The 25,251-nt window shown below is 42.6% G+C and overlaps 1 protein-coding gene across 4 annotated transcripts in view; it reads right to left on the reverse strand.

Moving 5' to 3' along the window:
- veph1 (ventricular zone expressed PH domain-containing 1) overlaps window positions 1-25,251 on the reverse strand; it is a 285,636-nt gene that overhangs the window by 157,859 nt on the left and 102,526 nt on the right. For 3 of the 4 annotated variants that reach the window (XM_060923053.1, XM_060923052.1, XM_060923051.1), the window contains exons 5-6: window positions 12,974-13,137; window positions 7,641-7,850 (exon numbers count right to left, since the gene is read on the reverse strand). In XM_060923053.1, coding sequence (XP_060779036.1) covers window positions 7,641-7,850; window positions 12,974-13,137 — 374 coding nt within the window. The remainder of the gene's footprint in view (window positions 1-7,640; window positions 7,851-12,973; window positions 13,138-25,251) is intronic. The other variant, XM_060923054.1, reaches the window with a different exon arrangement.

The raw sequence follows: 25,251 nt of genomic DNA on the forward strand, positions 1-25,251 counted from the left end.
AATAGTCGAACCTCGGATCCAGGAGGAACAATGCGGTTTTCGTCCTGGTCGCGGAACACTGGACCAGCCCTATACCCTTCATAGGGTGCTCGAGGGTTCATGGGAGTTTGCCCAACCAGTCCACATGTGCTTTGTGGATCTGGAGAAGGCATTCGACCGTGTCCCCCGTGGTATTCTGTGGGGGGTGCTTCGGGAGTATGGGGTTCGGGGCTCTTTGCTAAGGGCTGTCCGGTCCCTGTACGAACGGAGCAGGAGTCTGGTTCGCATTGCCGGCAGTAAGTCAGACCTGTTCCCAGTGCATGTTGGACTCCGTCAGGGCTGCCCTTTGTCACCGGTTCTGTTCATAATTTTTATGGACAGAATTTCTAGGCGCAGCCAGGGGCCGGAAGGAATCCTGTTTGGGAACCACAGGATTTCATCTCTGCTTTTTGCGGATGATGTTGTCCTGTTGGCTTCTTCAAACCAGGACCTTCAGCATGCACTGGGGCGGTTTGCAGTCAAGTGTGAAGCGGCTGGGATGAGAATCAGCACCTCCAAGTCCGAGGCCATGGTTCTCGACCGGAAAAGGGTGGCTTGCCCTCTCCAGGTTGGTGGAGAAGTCCTGCCTCAAGTGGAGGAGTTTAAGTATCTCGGGATCTTGTTCACGAGTGAGGGAAGGATGGAGCGTGAGATCGACAGGCGGATCGGTGCAGCCTCCGCAGTGATGCGGTCGCTTTACCGGTCCGTCGTGGTGAAGAAGGAGCTGAGCCAAAAGGCGAAGCTCTCAATTTACCGGTCGATCTACGTTCCGACTCTCACCTATGGTCATGAGCTTTGGGTAATGACAGAAAGAACAAGATCACGGATACAAGCGGCTGAAATGAGTTTCCTTCGCAGGGTGGCTGGGCGCTCCCTTAGAGATAGGGTGAGAAGCACAGTCACTCGGGAGGAGCTCGGAGTAGAGCCGCTGCTCCTCCACATCGAGAGGAACCAGCTGAGGTGGCTCGGGCATCTTTTTCGGATGCCTCCTGGACGCCTCCCTGGGGAGGTGTTCCAGGCATGTCCCCCCGGGAGGAGGCCCCGGGGAAGACCCAGGACACGCTGGAGGGACTATGTCTCTCGGCTGGCCTGGGAACGCCTCGGTGTTCTTCCCGAGGAGCTGGCCAAGGTGTCTGGGGAAAGGGAAGTTTGGGCTTCCATGCTTAGACTGCTGCCTCCGCGACCCGGTCCTGGATAAGCGGAAGAAGACGAGACGATGTAAAAAAACCCAGCTTGGGCCTTAGGAGGTTAAATCACTCTTGGTTTAATATCTTATATTACTCTTTATCTCTTTATTACTCTATCTATCTATCTATCTATCTATCTATCTATCTATCTATCTATCTATCTATCTATCTATCTATCTATCTATCTATCTAGTGTTCCGAGGCCATGACTATGGTAAAACCATAATAAATTGCAATGGAATTGAATTTATTGACTGGTTATATAATGACCTTTCTTATTTTAACATAAGATACGTATTTTAGCCCTTAATTTGGGAAATAACTGGTACCACTGAAAGCAAATAAAAATAAATGTATAGTTTATTCACAAATGCACTCTATAAACCATAAGCATATGGAGTTTGGGTCTTGGCTATCACCAACATGCACCAGAGTACAGGAAATCACAAATACTAGATAGAAAATTGCCCCCCATTCAACTACACACCCACTTTTGGTGAAGGGTATGACTTTCCAAAATTTTCCCTTATTTTGAGTTAAAAATCTGGGAAATATCCCTTTTTTTCAAACCTCAAAGTTGACAGGTATGCGTGTCACTGCAGGGAAAAATCTCATCTCCGAGTAAGTTAGTATGGAGCATGTACCGTAACATGCAGGTGTTACTGCATCATAATGCAGTATACAACAGCCAATTACGTTCCAATATGCAAATGCAAACAAGGAAATGCTGTTTTTCCAGGAGGAGGAAGAGGTGTGAGTCATAGAGTTGGAGCTGTTTCCAGTTCCTGTGCCTTTTCCTGTTGTTCACATACAGCAATTTACACTCAGCGGGCACTTTAATAGGAACTTGTTGTTGATTCTTCGCAGGAGTGGAACCCAGTGTGTTGTTCTGCTGTTGCTTTTCTGCTGAGATGCTTTTCTGCTCACCACGGTTGTAAAGAGTGATTATATGAGTTACTATATTCTTCCTGGCAAAAAAGCTCGGACCACAAATCTGTCCATTTTCCTCCGACCTGTCTTATCAACAAGGTGTTTGCTCCCACGCACAGAACTGTCGCTCACTCACTTGTTTGTTTTTTGCACCATTCTGTGTAAACTCTAGAGACTGTTGTGTCTGAAAACCCCAGGAGATCAGCAGTTTTTGAAATACTCAAACGAGTCCAGTCCATCTGGCTCAAACCAGCACCCATGCCACAGTGAAAGAAAGTCACACATTGAGATCACAATTTTTTCCCATTCTGATGTTTGAACATTGTGAACATTAACCGAAGCTCTTGATTTGTATCTGCATGATTTGATGGATTGTGCTGCTGTCAAGGGATCGGCTGATTAGAGAACTGCATCAAACGGAACAGCAGATAAACGGATGGGTGTTCCTAATAAAGTGGCTGGTGAGTGTATGTATTATTGAACAAAAAAAAGATTTTAAGAGAATTAAGATGAAAATATACACAACTTTAAAAAATCAAACCATGCTGTTGACTTTGTTGCATTAGTATCCAGATAAACATCCTCTGATAACAGAATAAATAACCTAGTTAGTATTAATCAATCCACCAGGGATGTCTCAGAACATTTGATTTCGCTCCATAGTTTAAACCGGGGAGGGGCTCTCAAACTTTTCTACTTTAAATCCCACCTATTCATACTTGTAACGAGTCATGGCCCATTTGTAAAAAAAAAAAAAATCCCCAATTATTTTGGCTCATCTATTCTACAACCCCGATTCCAAAAAAGTTGGGACAAAGTACAAATTGTAAATAAAAACGGAATGCAATGATGTGGAAGTTTCAAAATTCCATATTTTATTCAGAATAGAACATAGATGACATATCAAATGTTTAAACTGAGAAAATGTATCATTTAAAGAGAAAAATGAGGTGATTTTAAATTTCATGACAACAACACATCTCAAAAAAGTTGGGACAAGGCCATGTTTACCACTGTGAGACATCCCCTTTTCTCTTTACAACAGTCTGTAAACGTCTGGGGACTGAGGAGACAAGTTGCTCAAGTTTAGGGATAGGAATGTTAACCCATTCTTGTCTAATGTAGGATTCTAGTTGCTCAACTGTCTTAGGTCTTTTTTGTCGTATCTTCCGTTTTATGATGCGCCAAATGTTTTCTATGGGTGAAAGATCTGGACTGCAGGCTGGCCAGTTCAGTACCCGGACCCTTCTTCTACACAGCCATGATGCTGTAATTGATGCAGTATGTGGTTTGGTATTGTCATGTTGGAAAATGCAAGGTCTTCCCTGAAAGAGACGTCGTCTGGATGGGAGCATATGTTGCTCTAGAACCTGGATATACCTTTCAGCATTGATGGTGTCTTTCCAGATGTGTAAGCTGCCCATGCCACATGCACTAATGCAACCCCATACCATCAGAGATGCAGGCTTCTGAACTGAGCACTGATAACAACTTGGGTCGTCCTTCTCCTCTTTAGTCCGAATGACACGGCATCCCTGATTTCCATAAAGAACTTCAAATTTTGATTCGTCTGACCACAGAACAGTTTTCCACTTTGCCACAGTCCATTTTAAATGAGCCTTGGCCCAGAGAAGACGTCTGCGCTTCTGGATCATGTTTAGATACGGCTTCTTCTTTGAACTATAGAGTTTTAGCTGGCAACGGCGGATGACACAGTGAATTGTGTTCACAGGTAATGTTCTCTGGAAATATTCCTGAGCCCATTTTGTGATTTCCAATACAGAAGCATGCCTGTATGTGATGCAGTGCCGTCTAAGGGCCCGAAGATCACGGGCACCCAGTATGGTTTTCCGGCCTTGACCCTTACGCACAGAGATTCTTCCAGATTCTCTGAATCTTTTGATGATATTATGCACTGTAGATGATGATATGTTCAAACTCTTTGCAATTTTACACTGTCGAACTCCTTTCTGATATTGTTCCACTATTTGTCGGTGCAGAATTAGGGGGATTGGTGATCCTCTTCCCATCTTTACTTCTGAGAGCCGCTGCCACTCCAAGATGCTCTTTTTATACCCAGTCATGTTAATGACCTATTGCCAATTGACCTAATGAGTTGCAATTTGGTCCTCCAGCTGTTCCTTTTTTGTACCTTTAACTTTTCCAGCCTCTTATTGCCCCGTCCCAACTTTTTTGAGATGTGTTGCTGTCATGAAATTTCAAATGAGCCAATATTTGGCATGAAATTTCAAAATGTCTCACTTTTGACATTTGATATGTTGTCTATGTTCTATTGTGAATACAATATCAGTTTTTGAGATTTGTAAATTATTGCATTCCGTTTTTATTTACAATTTGTACTTTATCCCAACTTTTTTGGAATCGGGGTTGTATAATGGCAGCTTGGACAGTCATGCAGCTTTATAACAATATACTTGTTCTGATATATTATTGTTCATATGGTGAAAATTCCTGTGAGGAAACTTTTATGGAAGGAGTCTCCAGGGTCAGAGGTGAAGCTGTGACTAAGTTTTCCAACATCTTCAGGACAGAGTGGTTTACACTTCGCCACGGTTTTTTTTCGCAACGTAAAATGCCTTTTCTTGTCTTATTCAAGAGATGTCAAGAGAGAAAAGAAAGAAAAGTGAAAATGTACGATTAAAAAAAATATAAAGTAAACATACAAATTATGACGTCTTTTATTACTAAATGAAACACTTCTGTTCATATTGCTGGTTTATAAAAGGAGTCAAAACAATAAAATGGACAAATGTTTGCATTATATATATATATATATATATATATATATATGTGTATGTATGTATCAGTCCACCAGATTTTCATACCAGATGCTCAGATAATGGATTTTGAGTTCTACCTGCTGCATTAAACTACCAAGCCTCTGTATGCAGGAAATACAAACCAAAGTGAGATTGGACTGAGGAGAAGTTGCCGTAAATCTGATATGAACTCATACTTTGTCCCAACTTTTTTGGAATCGGGGTCGTATTAGAATCTAATAATCTACTGTAAAGTGTATTAATGGGATGCAACATCACTCCCTGTTACAGATGGGAGCCCAGGAATTAAATAAGTGCAATAAAAACAATCTGGTTTTAATTGTCGGTATTGTATTTAAAACTGTACGGATGTGCCAGAAGCCAAAGCCATACATGCAGGGCATTCTCAGCCAAAAGGGATTTATGATCCAAAAGTGGAGTCTGGTCCATTAATACAAGAACTTATTGCCATGTTTGTGTTCAGAAAACAAGCAAGTTATTAAAACCAAGAAATGGATATAGAAACCACTCAATGGGATTAGATCCTTAAACCAGTATCTCACTGGGCTGCAACAGCTTGCGACAAATTGCGAACGTCATTCGCGAGAGAGTTTCAAAAGTGTCTTGAAACATTCGTGGGGCATCTCAATTTCCTCGCATGACTCGCAAAGTGTCGCTCCTTTGTCGCTGAAATTTTGAACATGTTCAAAAAATTCGTGCGACAAAATTTCTCTCAAAATAGCCGCAAATGCGTCGCTGGTGTCACAAAGCCGTCGCGAACCCTTCTCAAGTCAGTTTCCGTGAGGCTTCCTCTGCTTCCCTGCCTGCCAAGGGAAAACCAGGCTGCGACAGCCTGCGACTAGTTGGAGACACAATTGCGGTAAAATATGCGAATATCAATTCAGTGTGATTCCAAGTGAAAATTGTCGCTAATTTGCATATTTTATTGCAATTGTTGTGTCTCCAGCTAGTCGCGGGCTGTCGCAGCCCAGTGAGGATACTACCCTTACACTCTAACAAGGAAGGATTTTTCCTACAAGTTAGAAAATTATCCATCCGTTGAGTTCCCCAACATCTCAAACTACCTGGTGCTGCAGACATCGTTCTATACAGACACACAGATGAAAACCTGGAAGAGCATGGAGGAGAACAACTTTTTATATGTGGCTGGGTTAAAGATCTGGGGATTAGGACACTACAAGATAGATGGCGGGAGACGGATCTAAGTGCAGGAAAAGTGTTTATTAGCAGGCGTAATATTTACAAAAGCAGTATCATAAAGCAAAGTATTTAAACAGCATTATAAACATGGTGAGAAACAAACATGACAGTGATAATGATGATACTTCGCAAAGCCTCTGTGAAAACAGCGTCCATATCTGTGCTTACTGATTGCGCTCAAATCAGTATCAGGTGTTTCCCATAATGACTGGGTCCCAAGAGCGCACGCAAAACGCCAGACTCAAGCATGTGAAGGTGTGACAGTCAAGTGTTCACGTGCTGTGCGACCACAACTTTTTGCTCACATGTATATCGCCACCAAAATGCCTCATTTTCATTGATAACCCATCGCAAAGCATCGCGAGCTGTAGTGTGACCATAGCTTAATGAGGCAGATGTGACGTTGGATGCAACCCAGCAATTGTACCCTACTATGAGTCACAAGAGTGCTCTGAGACCACAATATCCCCCGCTGGCAACTGTATCTATGCTATAAGTGATTAATACACCCTCATGAAATTGTCACAGTACAAGTTTGGTTATCAAGGGCCATAACTCTGGTGAAATGCGACTGAACTGAACGAAATTGCAATATGTGTATTAATGACATGAGTTGATTTCAGAAGGTGAGTACCCTTCCCGGGACGGACAGATGGATGGACAGAAGGATGAACATTACCATGACATAATCCCCCTTCGGGCCTTTTGGCCAGCAGGGGATAAAAATTAGCTTCAACTTGAAAAAAAATCCGTGGTCCACTAGATGGCGCTTCGCAGCCGGAAACACTGATTTAAACAGTGGCTATGAAAAAGTGTGTAGCTACATTAGTTAGCTTGAATGGAGAGAAAACAAATGCACCGGGTAAGAATAAGAGCTGTTCTTTTTACTCACCTGTAAATATTTTTTCTCATATAACCAGCATTTGTGGCAAGCAACTAGTTTTATATTTAAGACGTTTTGTTTTGTCCAAAGATGCTTTAAGTTCCTCTTGATATTTTCACAGTCTGTGTTGCGTTGATTGTCATCAATAATCAAAAAATACGTCCATTTCAGGTCATTCGTTCGCATGAGGATGTACCCTCGGCTTATGTCGCATACTGTCGCATCGCACCCCCTGGGAGCGGACCTTGGTAGTGGAGCATTTTTACAAGTATGTATTCATAATGAGCATACTATCAGACAGATACCTGATACCAGTATCAATGGCAATGCTAATCTTGTTGCTAATCAAGTTGTTAAATGGTCTCTTTGCGCTTTTCTGGTAAAAACAAGAGTGTCTGATCAATAGATAAATCCTGAAAGTATTCTTGTATGGATATGCCTGGGAAAAATGGTCAACTAATAAAATAAAGCCAAACTGATCTCTAGTGCACATTGTGAGGCATATCAAAGAATAAAAATGGACATTTATGATGTACCAGAGGTATTTCTATGACTGCACTGAGAATTCTGGTATTCCTCTGCAGAAAAAAAGAAAAGTGTGTATAACTATCCGGTTCTCACCTCACTGGTCAGACCGACTGCCCCGTGGATCTTAGCTACATGCCCCAACAGCACCGGTGTCTGCTGACCCACAATCCTCAGCGCAGGGAGAAACGGGCTGAGTGACGTGGGGCTAACCTGGGCTATATCCACCAACACGGTGAGGAGGGCGTCGTTCAAAGAGGCATCACTCAGGTGACCGATGAGAGACGGTACGAGAGAGGTCAACGCCTGGGACAGTGGACAAAGACAGATTTTAAAATTGAATGACAGGAACACACACACACACACACACACTGCATTCACAAGATAATGGGAGCAAAAAGCCAAACAAAAAGTAATGAAATCTGACAGGAAAAAATGCACACGCTGCGAATGCTGCTCTGCTAACCAGACCCAACAGTGTTTAATGATGTGGCCTCTGGATTGCGAGGGGGTCTGGTAAAAATAGAAAGCTTTTCTTTTCTTTTCTTTTTCATGTCTCTTGTGGTTACGATCTGGTCCCGTCCAGTATTGGCTGCGTCGTGATTGGATCATTTCAGGGCTGCCCACCCCCCTAATGAATTCCTGATTCTCTGCAGTGCTTTTTCAGAGAAAGACAGAAAGAACGTGTGCAGAGGAATTTCACAAAGAGTCTCCAGGAAAATCTCGACTGTTTACTCTTTTGCTGATTTAAGAAAAAAAAAAAAGTCTGGAAAATCCAGAGTCATATTTGACAACACATTCTGTTATGACACAAGGACTTTACTGAGAATAACTAAAATCCTGAGTCACACTTACACACTTTACACATCTGCTCCAGGCTTACACTTAAGAGTGCGATAATAGTCATCTGTTTATCCTGTCTGGACGGTCAGGGCTCAGCACTGGTCATAAATATGTTCAGGTGTTAAAAACATCCTTGAATTCTGCCCGAAGGTCACAAGAGGCTGTAACCGAGTGGATATGAGAGAGCAGAGCGATACAAAGGTGAGAGCAGAGAGAGGACGGACTGGGAATGGTGTCTGTGTTTACGTGTGGAACGTGACTCGGAGGTTCCGTGAAGTTTCACTACTCAGCACAATGTGAGAATTGGTGGCTGAGGCTGAGTGAGACACTGCAATGTGCTCATCAGCCAAGTTTAAAAAAAAAAAAAGTATAGTAGACAGTACACTCACTGAGCACTTCATAAACTCTGTTTATTTATCTACTTATCCAATCATCCAGTCATGTGGCATCAGCTCAAATAACCACTCTTTACATCCATGGTGAGCAGAAAAGCAACTCAGAACACACAAAACATCAAAACTTGACGTGGAAGACCTACAACATCAGAAGACCACATCGGTTTCCACTTCTGTCAGTCAAGAATAGGAATTTGACCCAACATTGGGCAAAGAAACTGGATAGCTGTGCTGCTGCCACATGATTGGCTAATTCCATGAATGTTCAGGTGCTGATAACCAAAACGTCAAGGACGAAGGAGCTCATCTGGCCTGCCATCAAAACAACCATGACGACCAAAACATCAAACAGACCTGAAATGTGACAATGTGAGAGAGGACCAACCTCCACGACAAACTGTTTACACCAGGAACATCAAAAAAGGACTAAATTTTGTTCCCTGGCAGAAGATCGACCCAAAACGTCGATCAGAATTTGCATGATAAATGAGAGAGGAAATACAATTCTAGTCAGAATAAAATGTGTTAAGTTGACTTAATTACAAATTTGTTTGCAAAAAATTGACAATACAGTGACCAAGTGGGGCGGCACCTGAGGAACTCCTGGTCCTTTATGACCCGCCATGCCTACTTAGATCAAAAGGTGCAGGCTATCTGCTGTTACCTTGTATAGTGAAGGCTACATCAGCGGGCAGAGCCTTTTCTAACAAAGCCCCACAGTTCTGGAACAGCTTTCCAAGTAATGTTCGGGAATCAGACACAGTCTCAGTGTTTAAGTCTAGGCTGAAAACATATCTGTTTAGTCAAGCCTTTTGTTAATGGTGTTTATGAGGTAAAGGTGTAGATCTGGAGGGTCCTCAGACATAGAGTGTTTTGGTAAACTGGGATGTATGGATGCTGTCAGTCCCCACTCGCTTGCTCACTCAAGTTTGTTGATGGTGTAGTGGCTGCTGCTTTATGTCCTGGGGCTCCCTCATGCCTGTGTAACCTCCTGGCTCTCCCCTTTTAGTTATGCTGTCATAGTTAGTTTTGCCGGAGCCCCTGCTTGTACTCAGCACAAAATGTATACTGTACCTACTTATTCAGGTGACACTGGGCAATACCTAACAACCTGTGTTTTCTCTCTCTCTCCCCCCCCCCAAAAAAAAAAAAAAATCTGTCCCTCTGAGTTACATGTCAATCCTGGGATTGAGGTGCTGACCTCTTCTGCTCCTTGGACCTGCCTGATCCATCTTGATGCCCTATGTCTGGTTGGAGTCTCATCGCATCGCTCCTGTAGAGGATGGCCCCATATGGACAGTTGGAAGTCACACTTGGAAGATGCTCTGGACTCTTACAGTAATGCTTTTATGGCTGAGGACTACAGTTGACTTGCTAACTTTAGGACTGCAGTGGTCATGAACAGTTTTGCACTCAAGTTTCCATCAGTGAAGAGTTATAACATCAATGAAACTGACTTCATGTTAAAACTGTTGATGTTATAGTCATGTTGTCTGTTGTTGTCCAGGTGAGGATAGGTTCCCTTTTGGGTCTGGTTCCTCTCAAGGTTTCTTCCTCGTGTCATCTGGGGGAGTTTTTCCTTGCCACCATTGCCATGGGCTTGCTCAGTGGGGATAGATTAGGGATAAAATTGGCTCATGTCTTGGGTCATTCAGATTCTGTAAAGCTGCCTTGGGGCAATGTCTATTGTTAAAAGCACTATACAAACAAACTTGACTTGACTTGGTATAGTGGTTAGCACTGTTGCCTCACAGCAAGAAGGTCCTGGGTTCGAGCCCAGCAGCCGATGAGGGCCTTTCTGTGTGGAGTTTGCATGTTCTCCCCGTGTCTGCGTGGGTTTCCTCCGGGTGCTCCGGTTTCCCCCACAGTCCAAAGGCATGCAGGTTAGGATAATTGGTGGCTCTAAATTGACCATAGGTATGAATGGTTGTTTGTGTCAGCTCTGCGATGACCTGGTGACTTGTCCAGGGTGTACCTTGCCTCTTGCCCATAGTCAGCTGGAATAGGCTCCAGCTTGCCTGTGACCCTGTAGAACAGGATAAGTGGCTACAGATAATGGATGGATGGAGTCATTCTTCCCATGTCACCCCTCTGCTTGCCAACTTGCACTGGCTACCTATCGCAGCTCACATCAAATTTAAGACATTGATGCTACCTTACCAGGCTCTCAAGGGGTTAGGGCTAGTATACCTCCAGAGTTTGGTCCGCCCCTACACACCAGCCAGATCCCTACGCTCTGCCACTACTGGTTGCCTGGCCCATCCTCCTCTCCACTCCCACCCAGCCCACTCAAGACTGCTGTCTGTCCTGGATCCCTGTTGGTGGAATGACCTTCCTGTTGAGGTCAGAGCTACCGACTCCCTGACCACCTTCAAGCGCAGACTGAAGACTCACCTTTTCAGGCTGCACCTCTCCCCTTCTTCCCTGCCCACTGTTTAGACCAACCCAGACTGTATACAGTCCAGTCTGGGGTTAGCCATTTTGAGTTCTCTATTTAGTTGTACTTTATTTGGTTGGTTGGTTTCCTTGGCTGTTTGAGTATTGGTACTTCAACAGAATATGACACTTGGTATTGCTGTCACTTGTTCAGTTGGCACTAGAACTTTCTTGTCTAGAAGTTCAGCACTTCGTGTACCTGACTTTTGCACTTGTTGCACGTCGCTCTGGATAACAGCGTCTGCTAAATGTAATGTAGCGTCATCCTTCAGTTCTCCAAACCTCAGACTGGATAAGCAGACTTGAGCTTTTCCTTGCCCAGTGATCTAACCAATCAACTGATCGTTTGTCCACACAGATTCTGAATAATTTCTCTCTCTCACTATTTCCTTCTTCAAAACAACAGCATGACTCATTAAAAATTCCTCCTCTTTCATCCTCCCAGCTCATTGCACAGCCTCATGTTTGCGCAACCACAGCCATTTTCAGCATGATGTGTTTCTGCTGGTCCCACTAGCATGGACAATGCTGGTTCCCAACATTTTTCTGCATTCCTTTCAGCTGTCTCCGTAGCTCTGTTGCTGCTTTTAGAAAAGGCCTCTAGAGAACAACCATATAGGAATTTCCACACTGAAGGAAAAAAAATGTTATTTTCCCTTTCCCGTCATATAACTCTCTCTGCACTCCTGGATTTTCTGATGACGAATATATGTTCATGCCTTTTCCTCATCCGTTAAAACTCAAAGTGCTGACATGGACAGGTGTGTGATCATCACATCAGACCATCTGTTTCACCTTTTTCCTGTGATGTGAACTGAAATAAACCATTTTCACTCATCACCTCTCTATTTCCCTGTCTGTCCTTCAGCCATTTCCTGTGCTGTTCCATCCAAAATACATGACCTTTAACACACACACACACACACACACACCTGCACTTTTTATATTGCACATACCTCCACACCCTCACCCTCACTGTCCAAAACTTTCACTCACACTAGCAAGTGTCAGGAAATCATTCATTTTCAATGTAATTTCTATCTAATGTAAAGTGACCCTTTGTCAATTGTATGCAAATTAGCTTTAAATGAATAATAAAGGGCGGCACGGTGGTGTAGTGGTTAGCGCTGTCGCCTCACAGCAAGAAGGTCCTGGGTTCGAGCCCTGTGGCCGGCGAGGGCCTTTCTGTGCGGAGTTTGCATGTTCTCCCCGTGTCCGCGTGGGTTTCCTCCGGGTGCTCCGGTTTCCCCCACAGTCCAAAGACATGCAGGTTAGGTTAACTGGTGACTCTAAATTGACCGTAGGCGTGAATGTGAGTGTGAATGGTTGTCTGTGTCTATGTGTCGGCCCTGTGATGACCTGGCGACTTGTCCAGGGTGTACCCCGCCTTTTGCCCGTATTCAGCTGGGATGGGCTCCAGCTTGCCTGCGACCCTGTAGAACAGGATAAAGCGGCTAGAGATAATGAGATGAGATGAGATGAATAATAAAAAAATCCAAACAACTGGCTCGAATCAATCCTATGGCATGTGTAGGATGATGTTTGTTCAGTTCCCCGGTCACAACTTTAGTTTGTACTTCCAGTTAGTTCCCATTTCTTGTTTGATGCACAAAAATGGAAGAAAAACTTACAAACATGGTTTCATCTTAACCTTTTCAATCTGTCATATACAACCTTTCAGCCTCTAAAGTCTGGAGGAAAGTAGCAGAGATTGCTCCACACTCTATATAAACACACACACGCACACACACTGACCTGTGGGTGTCGATCAGAGATCATCTGGAGCAGTCGGAGTAAATGTTGTCTGCTCGTCTGGTCCAGCTCAGGTACCATAAGTACCAGGTCCTGGATGTGCTGGTGGACTGGATCTGGTTCTAGAGGATACACGGAGGGAAGAACCCGCAGCAACATGGTGTTACCTAGCAATCAAAAACAGCAAATAGAAATCCATCAGTACTGCACAATGATAATGTTCTTTCTTTCTTTCTTTCTTTCTTTCTTTCTTTCTTTCTTTCTTTCTTTCAAAGTTTGAGTACACTGGACAATTTAGAGTTAATCTAGAACAGTTTGGTTATGTATATAACTAAAAATGCTCTAACTAAAAACTGTCCAATGTACTCAAACCTCGAAGTTATTATAATTTTCACACTATTTCTTAAAGTTTCTATTGTCAGTACAAATCATGATAAGTTTTAATACTTTTATCCACACTATTATATTTTTACTTATTCTATTTATTATATATTTGCAATTCATTTATATTTATGTTATGCCCAGCTTTCATGTAAATACGTGTCAGCTTTGGAAACCTGGTGCCTAAAAAAGGTTTATTATTATTATTATTATTATTATTATTATTATTATCTTTCTTTCATCATCTTCTTTATAGAATTTTTCTCCTGATGTTTCACTGTACTCCTATTTCTCGTGCATGTATTGGCAGCTATGATAAAAAAATCTATCTGTCTAAAGATCTATATGCTACAACCCCGATTCCAAAAAAGTTGGGACAAAGTACAAATTGTAAATAAAAATGGAATGCAATGATGTGGAAGTTTCAAAATTCCATATTTTATTCAGAATAGAACATAGATGACATATCAAATGTTTAAACTGAGAAAATGCATCATTTAAAGAGAAAAATGAGGTGATTTTAAATTTCATGACAACACCACATCTCAAAAAAGTTGGGACAAGGCCATGTTTCCCACTGTGAGACATCCCCTTTTCTCTTTACAACAGTCTGTAAACGTCTGGGGACTGAGGAGACAAGTTGCTCAAGTTTAGGGATAGGAATGTTAACCCATTCTTGTCTAATGTAGGATTCTAGTTGCTCAACTGTCTTAGGTCTTTTTTGTCGTATCTTCCGTTTTATGATGCGCCAAATGTTTTCTCTGGGTGAAAGATCTGGACTGCAGGCTGGCCAGTTCAGTACCCGGACCCTTCTTCTACGCAGCCATGATGCTGTAATTGATGCAGTATGTGGTTTGGCATTGTCATGTTGGATAATGCGAGGTCTTCCCTGAAAGAGACGTCGTCTGGATGGGAGCATATGTTGCTCTAGAACCTGGATATACCTTTCAGCATTGATGGTGTCTTTCCAGATGTGTAAGCTGCCTATGCCACACGCACTAATGCAACCCCATACCATCAGAGATGCAGGCTTCTGAACTGAGCGCCAATAACAACTTGGGTCGTCCTTCTCCTCTTTAGTCCGAATGACACGGCGTCCCTGATTTCCATAAAGAACTTCACATTTTGATTCGTCTGACCACAGAACAGTTTTCCACTTTGCCACAGTCCATTTTAAATGAGCCTTGGCCCAGATAAGACGTCTGCGCTTCTGGATCGTGTTTAGATACAGCTTCTTCTTTGAACTATAGAGTTTTAGCTGGCAACGGCAGATGGCACGGTGAATTGCGTTCACAGATAATGTTCTCTGGAAATATTCCTGAGCCCATTTTGTGATTTCCAATACAGAAGCATGCCTGTATGTGATGCAGTGCCGTCTAAGGGCCCGAAGATCACGGGCACCCAGTATGGTTTTCCAGCCTTGACCCTTACGCACAGAGATTCTTCCAGATTCTCTGAATCTTTTGATGATATTATGCACTGTAGATGATGATATGTTCAAACTCTTTGCAATTTTACACTGTCGAACTCCTTTCTGATATTGCTCCACTATTTGTCGGCGCAGAATTAGGGGGATTGGTGATCCTCTTCCCATCTTTACTTCTGAGAGCCGCTGCCACTCCAAGATGCTCTTTTTATACCCAGTCATGTTAATGACCTATTGCCAATTGACCTAATGAGTTGCAATTTGGTCCTCCAGCTGTTCCTTTTTTGTACCTTTAACTTTTCCAGCCTCTTATTGCCCCTGTCCCAACTTTTTTGAGATGTGTTGCTGTCATGAAATTTCAAATGAGCCAATATTTGGCATGAAATTTCAAAATGTCTCACTTTCGACATTTGATATGTTGTCTATGTTCTATTGTGAATACAATATCAGTTTTTGAGATTTGTAAATTACTGCATTCCATTTTTATTTACAATTTGTACTTTGCCCCAACTTTTTTGGAATCGGGGTTGTAAAACAGACAAGGAATTTTATATTTAAGAGGCAAACAAATGCACTTGCAAATACTAAAACAGGATAACATGATCTTTTTTTTTAATCTGTTTATAATTTAATTTAAAGTTGCAGAACATCCTACAAGGAAAACTACTTAACACTAAATTGAGTTGTACATGAGCTGATAGCTATAAGCCATGTATGACAAGATTGATTAGAATAACTGTTTTAGTCTCTCCACATTCACTGGATTTTGAGAAACAGAACATTTTTTTTTTGCAAATTCAATAAATAAAAACTTTACACAAAACATCCAACAAAATCATTTCTACTTAGAATGTAAACAAACCGGCGAGATGACAGGAACAATTTGTGAAAAATGCGACAATAATAATAATTCTTGAAAACTAATTTGAAAAAACATATGTTCTTACCATCAAATACTTTCATTCCATATTTTGTTGCTTTTTTATTTTTTAGGGTTTTGCTTTCGAGTAGAGTTTTTATTTCGTCCTCGGTTGGTTCAGCAACACGCGCCACCATTTTGTTTTTCTCTACTCATGGTATATGGGCTGATATCCTAGTAGTAGCATAGCCAATCAGAGTGTGTGATTGCTCATATCCAGTGAATGTGGATAGAATAATTCCTGTTATCGCTTATATTACAGCAGCTACTGTACAAACATTCATCAATCCTTATAGAAGTTAATAAGAAAAAAAAAGCAGCTTGTCATGTTATCAATAAACTGTAAAGCATAAAAGCTTCTGTCCTTCAAATAATGTCAGAAAAGTCAAATCTTTACTTCTGACTGGTACAGTACAAAGTGCAGACACTGGAGACTCCTTCCATAAATGGCAAACAAAGCCTTATGTAGATTCTCTACTTGGCTCAACAGTTAATGCTCTTGATTACTGCTCTGAAGGTCATGGGTTCAATTCCAGCACTGACAAGCTGCCACTGTTGGGCCCTTGAGCAAGGCCCTTAACCTCCTCTGCTCCAGGAGCACCGTCATGTACCCCCTTGTTGTATGTTGCTCTGGATAAAAGCACCTATAATGTAATGATATATGTGTCCTTGAATAAGCTGTTACTCCAGAAACAATAAAGCTGTGTTTTGGAGCTGTGCTGCTGTTATAGAAAACTAATCAACACCTTCTGACAAATCAAAACATGAGAATGTCAGATTTTGGCATGTGTGGTTATGTTATAATGAGGAAAAACCTAACCCATAAAAGAAAACAGTAGAATAACAAATGATAAATATAGAAAGACAAAAGCAAAGAAAAAAAGACAGGAGAAAGTTTCACCCTTAACCCAACCCACAGCACTTCAGCTACTCCAGCCAAACGTGTCTATTAACAGCTCCTTCTCATCTGGGAACAATCCTCGGCTTCCTATAGGTGACTCCGGGCATAAAAAAGAGCTCTGTTTGTAGTCAGAACACAATACGTTTCCACTGGAGCTGGCAAGAATAACAAACATCTGTGGGAACAGGAAAGCTATAGAACCTCTACAGCTGTAGTCTCCAGAGGGTGAAGTCTGGACCAATGAGGAAGAGAGGGATGAATTAGCTACTTCATGAACATCAACAGAGTGTTTTCAATTTATGGCTTAAAATCCTATGAATCATGTCTGTCACACTTGATATAGGTGCAGCCTTGGTCTTTTGTGTCTTTAAGAACATGACCAAGTAGAAGCAGAACCCGAGGATATTGGATAAATATGGACCAGGGACTTGAGCCTGTGGTGAATTCTTGTGTATAAACTGAAACAGTTTACTGGAAAAGATGAAACTTTTCATTCATCTGCTCATCTTCTGTCAGTGCTTAGTACTTCAGTGATCCATGTGTTGGATCTGGATCACAGTGTTCCCAGGATAAGCTTCAGATCCAACATGACCTGGAACTCCATCCATCCATTATCTGTCGCCACTTATCCTGTTCTGCAGGGTTGCAGGCAAGCTGGAGCCTATCCCAGCTGACTATGGGAAAGAGGTGGGGTACACCCTGGACAAGTCGCCAGGTTATCACAGGGCGGATACATAGAGACAAACAACCATTCACACCTACGGTCAATTTAGAGCCACCAATTAACCTAACCTGCATGTCTTTGGACTGTGGGGGAAACCGAAGCACCCGGAGGAAACCCACACAGACACGGGGAGAACATGCAAACTCCGCACAGAAAGGCCCTCACCGGCCACTGGGCTCAAACCCAGGACGTTCTTGCTGTGAGGTGACAGTGCTAACCACTACACCACCGTGCCACCGACCTGGAACTCAATACACTCAATTAAGCCATGGCCTAATGGTTAGACAAGCAGCTTTGGGACCAAAAGTTCACTGGTTCGATTCTATGGACCAGCAGGACTGGCTGAAGAGCCCTTGAGCAAGGCACCTAACCCCCAACTGCTCCGGCAAGAGTGGTGGTGTACCTTGTGTCTGATTAGCCAAAGAAAAGCTGATGATGTGATCATTAGTTCGGGTGGTGCCCGACCGAAACAACAACAACAATACATCCTCATTGGGATGCCAGTCTATTGCACTCATTCACACTTGGAGGAAACTTAGATTCACCTGAGAGGTGAGAAGAAACCAGAGAAATAGGAAGAACCCAAGGTGAGCATACAAAACAGCAATCGTAGCTCAGGAGTGAATTGAGGAGTTGTGAGACAGCAATGCCTACCCAGTTCACCCAAAACTGGAGCTTGTTCATGGTAACAGCTTTATCCTGGTTAAGGTAATGGTGGATGGTGGTTCTGGAGCCTATCCTGGATATCCTATCCATAACAAGGAGAGAACCCGGAGGAAACCAAACAAACTCCAGGTCAGGATCGAATCAAGGATTGGAGAACCATGAGACTGCAGTGCTACCTACTGTATCACTGTACCTCCCAAACCTGGAACCTGAAATCATCATTCTTCTTCAGGAGGAGCTTCAGACCCTCGCTGGTTGTGCTGTGAAAACTGTGCATGCAGATGCTCATCGAAGTTTCCAAATCTATCATTGCTTAACTCTTAAATATTTTTCTATCATTAAAAAGCTTATAATCTCTGCTTTCCAAAGAAATGTATCTGGTTAAGATCTGTTCAGTACTTTGGGAATAACGGCAGGTTGAAGTCGCTACAACAGAGTAAAAACTCTGCTTGCGTGATGTTGGGAAACTGCTGATGCTTTTCTTTTTGAGCCACGGGAAAGCGGTCAGGGTCTCTCTCTCTCTCTCTCTCTCTCTCTCTCTCTCTTCTGATCGTTTTCCCACTGGATTACTCGTCAGTATCAATCAGATCACTTTTATAGGGATGCTCTCTCGCTCTCACTGTTTCTGATGAAGGATTCAGCAAAATTTTCTCTCCGCTAGTTTTGATGTTATGATTCACAGGAGACTTTGAAGTGAGTTTTCATAGCTTTACTGACTTATTTTTTAACTGATTCACATAAATAAATATTTTTGAATATAACTGGAGTCGTTTTGATGAAAAATATTGAGATCTCAGTGGTTGGAATGGTATTTTAAAAAAACAGAAGTCAGAAACACGAGTGTCAATTTCAGTTCAGTTAATGTGAATTGTTTATTGGATATGGCTTACGCAGTTTTTTTGAAGTTCGTCTTGAAAGCTGTGAATATGAATTGAAATAATAATTTATATTATTTCATATAAATAACTAGTAGGCCCGGCGGCACGGTGGTGTAGTGGTTAGCACTGTCGCCTCACAGCAAGAACGTCCTGGGTTTGAGCCCAGTGGCCGGTGAGGGCCTTTCTGTGCGGAGTTTGCATGTTCTCCCCGTGTCTGTGTGGGTTTCCTCCGGGTGCTTCGGTTTCCCCCACAGTCCAAAGACATGCAGGTTAGGTTAACTGGTGACTCTAAATTGAGCGTAGGTGTGAATGTGAGTGTGAATGGTTGTCTGTGTCTATGTGTCAGCCCTGTGATGACCTGGCGACTTGTCCAGGGTGAACCCCGCCTTTCGCCCGTAGTCAGCTGGGATAGGCTCCAGCTTGCCTGCGACCCTGTAGAACAGGATAAAGCGGCTACAGATAATGAGATGAGAATGAGACTAGTAGGCCCGACTTTTGAGAACACAAAGGCCTACAGAGCACAAAGAGGGGATTAGAAATAATCTTTTATTACTTAATTGAGTGTCTTGAATTATAACGGTTTTACCTAATTAGCATAATTAATGTGAATTAAATACAAATTTGCATAATAGGTTTTTACTCATTTTTCGAACTTTGTATTCAGTATCCAACCATCCATGTTCCTGCCAATTTCCATGTAAATATCTTGAAAAGTAGAAAAGTTATGAAGAAAGAAACATTTGATCTCATTGGTTAATGAGGCCCATTTTGGACCATGTGACCCTCATACAGAATTTTACGCCAGTTTTCTAAAAATTAAGCCGTTTCTTCAATCTTTGATTTATAATATCTCAAGAACGGATAAACGTATTTTAATTCTGTGAAAAGTATGTTGTTTTGCATTCAATTCTGAATTCAACGGGAGCAGTTTCAAGCAACTTAGATTGAATTTAAATTTTCACCTGATATGCCTTCATCCTGGTCAGGTCTGCAGTAGATCCAGAACCTATAATGGAATACTGACTATGAGGCAGGAATACACCTTGGATGGAACACCAGCCCATCATAGGGATCAAGAACACACGTTCACACCTAGGGGCAAATTAGAGCTGCAAATCGGTCTACTGCCATGTCTGAGGAAAGCCAGAGGAGACCATAAAAAACTCTACACAGAGAGTAACCTGAGCTCGGGATTAAATCAAGGAGCTGTGTGGCAGCAAAACAAGCCTTCATGCCCAAAGCTGGAACATATTTTCCGAAATAGACTTCTGACAGGGTATTGAATAATTTCTTACTCCGGGAAGAGTCCAGTCTCTTGTGTAATGCCTGTTGCTCAAAAGAAGTATGGACCCCCACTACGACTACCTCCCACTATATCCATATGCTGGCAATCCATCTGAGAGCTGATCGGTCCATCAACAGCCATAAACGCTTTCCCAGAATGACTGCATTGCAAGAAAGGCATAAAGCCGAACACCACTGCTGGTGCCCATCTGATTGTTAGCCTCTACTGACTAGTAAATCCTGATGACAGATTACTGATACAATATATCCTCCACCCAAACAACAACTTATTGTTAGATCAGATAGACAGTAATGAATGGAATAAACACTTGAACAAACACAAGCAATGTTGGGTTGTAAATCTCTGAAACGCAATATTAGCTACTTCTACAGGTCTGGAATGAGTAATGCTAAAATGTTTTGTTTACACTGAAAACATGTTGCAGGAAAATGTTGTGAACAAACTGTCAAATTTGTGATTTGAAGACATAACTCGAAAATAAACCTCAAACCAGTGGAACAAAATGCAAATTAAATAAAGAATAAAACACTCTGGCGGCACGGTGGTGTAGTGCTTAGCGCTGTCGCTTCACAGCAAGAAGGTCCGGGTTCGAGCCCCGTGGCTGGCGAAGGCCTTTCTGTGTGGAGTTTGCATGTTCTCCCCGTGTCCGTGTGGGTTTCCTCCGGGTGCTCCGGTTTCCCCCACAGTCCAAAGACATGCAGGTTAGGTTAACTGGTGACTCTAAATTGACCATAGGTGTGAATGTGAGTTTGAATGGTTGTCTGTATCTATGTGTCAGCCCTGTGATGACCTGGCGACTTGTCCAGGGTGTACCCCGCCTTTCGCCCGTAGTCAGCTGGGATAGGATCCAGCTTGCCTGCGGCCCTGTAGCACAGGATAAAGTGGCTAGAGATAATGAGATGAGATAAGTACTTAAGTCCATTGATACAAATAGCATCGCGTTGTCACTTATATATTTCAGCTATGAGTCCTTCCTTCACCAGTATGTCTTTTCTCTTCTTCTCTTGAAGTCATTCTCATCTCATCTCATTATCTCTAGCTGCTTTATCCTGTTCTACAGGGTCGCAGGCAAGCTGGAGCCTATCCCAGCTGACTACGGGTGAAAGGCGGGGTACACCCTGGACAAGTCGCCAGGTCATCACAGGGCTGACACATAGACACAGACAACCATTCACACTCACATTCACACCTACGGTCAATTTAGAGTCACCAGTTAACCTAACCTGCATGTCTTTGGACTGTGGGGGAAACCGGAGCACCCGGAGGAAACCCACGTGGACACGGGGAGAACATGCAAACTCCACACAGAAAGGCCCTCGCCGGCCATGGGGCTCGAACCCGGACCTTCTTGCTGTGAGGCGACAGCGCTAACCACTACACCACCGTGCCGCCCACTCGAAGATAAACTTCATATCTTCGCACAATCATGTAATATCCTCGATCTACGAAACTGCAATGCGTAAACCCCCTTGCCCTGAAGACTTTCCTGTGATGGAAAACTTAAAGTTGGAGCTGTTTTGAATGAGTGATGGTTTTCTGAAGTAAAGAGGTATACAGTATATTGGAGTGTTTACAGGATAAGGGAGGCAACACTACAGGCTTCGAAGCTATCGAGAAGCTCAGCTGCATATAAACGATCTCAGAGCTCGGCTCTTCTCCCACTGCGAATGCTCTGCCAAAACCCGGCCTTCTACATTCCACTGAACATGCTCGTTAATGCTATACAGTTTCCTGCAACCCGCCAACTCACAATTGGACTGCGTATGTAGTGTACCATACATGCATGCACATGGACTCTTGTGTGCAACGTCTGGGTCGTCCATGTCAGTGGGGACGGGAGATGGATGAAGTGTCTCCATCAAAGCTGTGTAAAATCAGGTCGTCAGGAATCACTGTGAGTTTGGAGACAGAGTCCGAGCACCGTCTGGATGTTTGGTCCTGCTATCATAATTTTTTTTTAGCTTATGGATTGCATTAGATCCTGAACGATATCTGTTTTAATGACCATTTAAGGAGTTTGTATGAAATCCAGATGTGGATGTGATTGGAAAAAGCAGAAGGATCATAAGTCTCACTGGGCTGCGGCTTTACTGTATAGAGACTGTACAGTTACAGATGGACTATGCGTGTGCTCAGATATTCTTGGTAATATTGCAGCATAGTGCTGTTTAATCCTGGATTCTGACTGGTCAGAAGGTGTTGATTTGACAGTGTACGTAGCTGCAAGTCACAATTTTATTCTCATTTCTAAAATAAAATATTTCATTGGACCGCTTTTCGCTTTGATTATGGCATGCATTCATCATGGTGTTGTTTCAAAAACTTTATGCAACATCACAACATTTATTTCTGTCCAAAGTCGCATTAATTGTTTGCCATGATCTTGTCTTGATGGACTGGAGAGTCGAATCACTCTGTAAAAGCTTCTCCAGCATCCCAAAGACTTTTTAATGGGGTTAAAGTGCTGATGACACGTTTTTGACATCTTTGGCGATGTTTTATAACATAAAAAGTAATTCCCGATGATCCATATATTAATTCACGAAGGCGCCTATTTTACAAGTTATGATAAAAAACGCGGCTATTTGGGCAAATTTGACAGGGCTGCAGCACCCAGGAGACGAAAGAGGAGGAGGGGCTATATGACGTCAGCGAAAGAACCTTCCTCCTAACTTACCAGTTTGTTGTTGATGCGGCAGGCGTTCAGTTTATCATTATTAGTATTTTTATTAGACATTATTATACATTATATATATATATATATATATATATATATATATATATATATATATATATATATATATATATATAGTTATTATGCCTTCGCGTTGTGTTGCCGGCTTTTGCTCCAAAACCCACAAGGATGGGGTAAGTTTATTCAAGTTTCCCAGAGATCCCGAGCTGCATGCGAAGTGGGTGAAGCAAGTCAGGCGCACTCGTGACAAGTGGGAGCCCTCACCAACATCCGTCCTGTGCTCTGAACACTTCGATTTGGATTGTTTTGACACCCTTCCCAGCTTAAAAGAATCTCTTGGGTGTTCAGTTCAGCACAAACGTGTGTTACTACCATCAGCAGTGCCTACAGTATTCCGGAGGGGGTCTACTAGTAGCTATGCCGGATCCAGCAGTCGCCTGGGACAAGCCGACTCCTCCAAAGACAGTCCTCCTGTCAGAACATGTGTTGAGAAACGACATAAGATAAAGGTACGTAGAGCTATAGAGTGCTCCGACATGATGCTAAAAATAGTAACACTGCGGTCTGCGCAGCCATCTTGGAAGTGACTCGCTCCAGAGCGCTCATAGAGTACACATCATAGAGTACACATTCATGATAATCATAAATGTAATCATAAAGTCGGCGTGATATCAGTCATGTATTTGCTTGTGAAAGCTTGCGGCTTTCATGTAACTGCCGCCTAGCAACGAGAGGCAAAGGGTAAAGAGGGTAGGCTATCATAGATTCTATTCGGAAGAGATCAACACATGATTGCTTAAAAATTAGGTATTTTAACAATTTGCATCTGTTTTGTGATTATCGTGACACTTGTGTGTTATATAGAACTGTATGTCTCATCAGCACATCGAGGATCTTCCACCGGAGGCTTTAGCAAGTACTCGTAGCAACACTACACTTTACCCTTTGCCATGCGTTGTTAGGGAACGGTAGCAAGTACCCCGATGACCGACTTCAAGAATATATAGAAAAAATTTAGAAATTATACTTTCCAAAAGTCATTTGAGCTTAGTGTATTGCATTTCCATTTATATTGTAGGTTCTTGCTGATGTTTTTGCGGAGTATGACGCAGCTGCTGAATCAGAAGCTGCAGAGTTTGTATGTACTAGTTGTGAACATTCACATTATTATCAATCTCATTTATTTAAAATCAGATAAAATCATGCCGTCATGATCACTGCTTAAAGTACCAGTATTTGGTTGTTGAAGAGCTAGCACGAGAGAGAGTTCACCGGCGTTTTCATGCGCCATTTCCATTGAGTAGAACAGCCAGTGAACCGCAGCGTGTTCTTCCGCTGACGTCACAGCATGGCCGCGAGCCACGGACCCAGTTTTCTTGCGCTGTGCAATTAAAAGTTGGATATTCGCGTAACAACAGCTTCTTTTCACATAATTATAACAGAAATCTAACATGTTTGCCATGTTGTATAGTTTATTTAAGAAATTGCATAGAGTCATGTTCGTGTCATCAGCCCTTTAAGGTCAGGACTCTGTGGGGTATAAAAATGATTCCTGAACCACTTTTGCACTATTTGAGCCCTAATTTTATGCCTGTGCCATCAGACAAGAAAAACTCCATTGGTGTGATGTGATGATAACCTGATCATTCAGTACATTGAGTTCATCAGCTAACGTCATTTTAACGTTTCTGAGTCTTGACCTGACCAACTGAATCAACCCCAGATCATCACACTGCCTCCGAAGGCTTGTATAATGGCCATGCATGATGGTGCATTACTTTTTACCCTGACACACCCATCACTCAGGACTAGGATCAATCTGGACTCATCAGACCACATGCCCTTTTTAGCCCAATCTTTATGCTCCCTAGCAAACTAAAGCCCTTCTTTCCTTCAGATTAGTCTCACGAGCAAGTGGTTTTCTTATGGACACACAGCTGTTTAGTCCCAATCCTGTGAGTTCTCTTCACATTGCTAATGTGGAAATGTTCTTACTTTCACTATAAAACACAGCCGTGAGTTCTACTGTCAAGTTTTACAAATGGACTCGACTAAGTGTTACTGTGATCTCTGATCATGCTCAGTCAAAAGTTTTTCCAACCACATTTCATCCAGGAAGGTGATGGTTCAATGCTGTCCTTCCAGTTTTTAAGAACATGTTGGACAGCTCTTAATCCAATTCCAGCCATTTCAGTAATCGCCTTAGTTGTCTCTTTGCTTGATGTAGGCCGATAATTTGACCTTCTGAAACACAGTAACATCTTTTCCAAGAACACGGGATCCATCATGATTGTTTAAAAAATGAGAAGCTACTCACTGCATCAGTTAAGGTGAAGAGAATTGTTGTCAGCTGACACACATTCATCACTGCAGTATTAGTTCCGT

The sequence above is a fragment of the Neoarius graeffei genome, chromosome 6 (assembly GCF_027579695.1).
Source record: "Neoarius graeffei isolate fNeoGra1 chromosome 6, fNeoGra1.pri, whole genome shotgun sequence".
NCBI classification, from domain to species: Eukaryota; Metazoa; Chordata; class Actinopteri; order Siluriformes; family Ariidae; genus Neoarius; species Neoarius graeffei.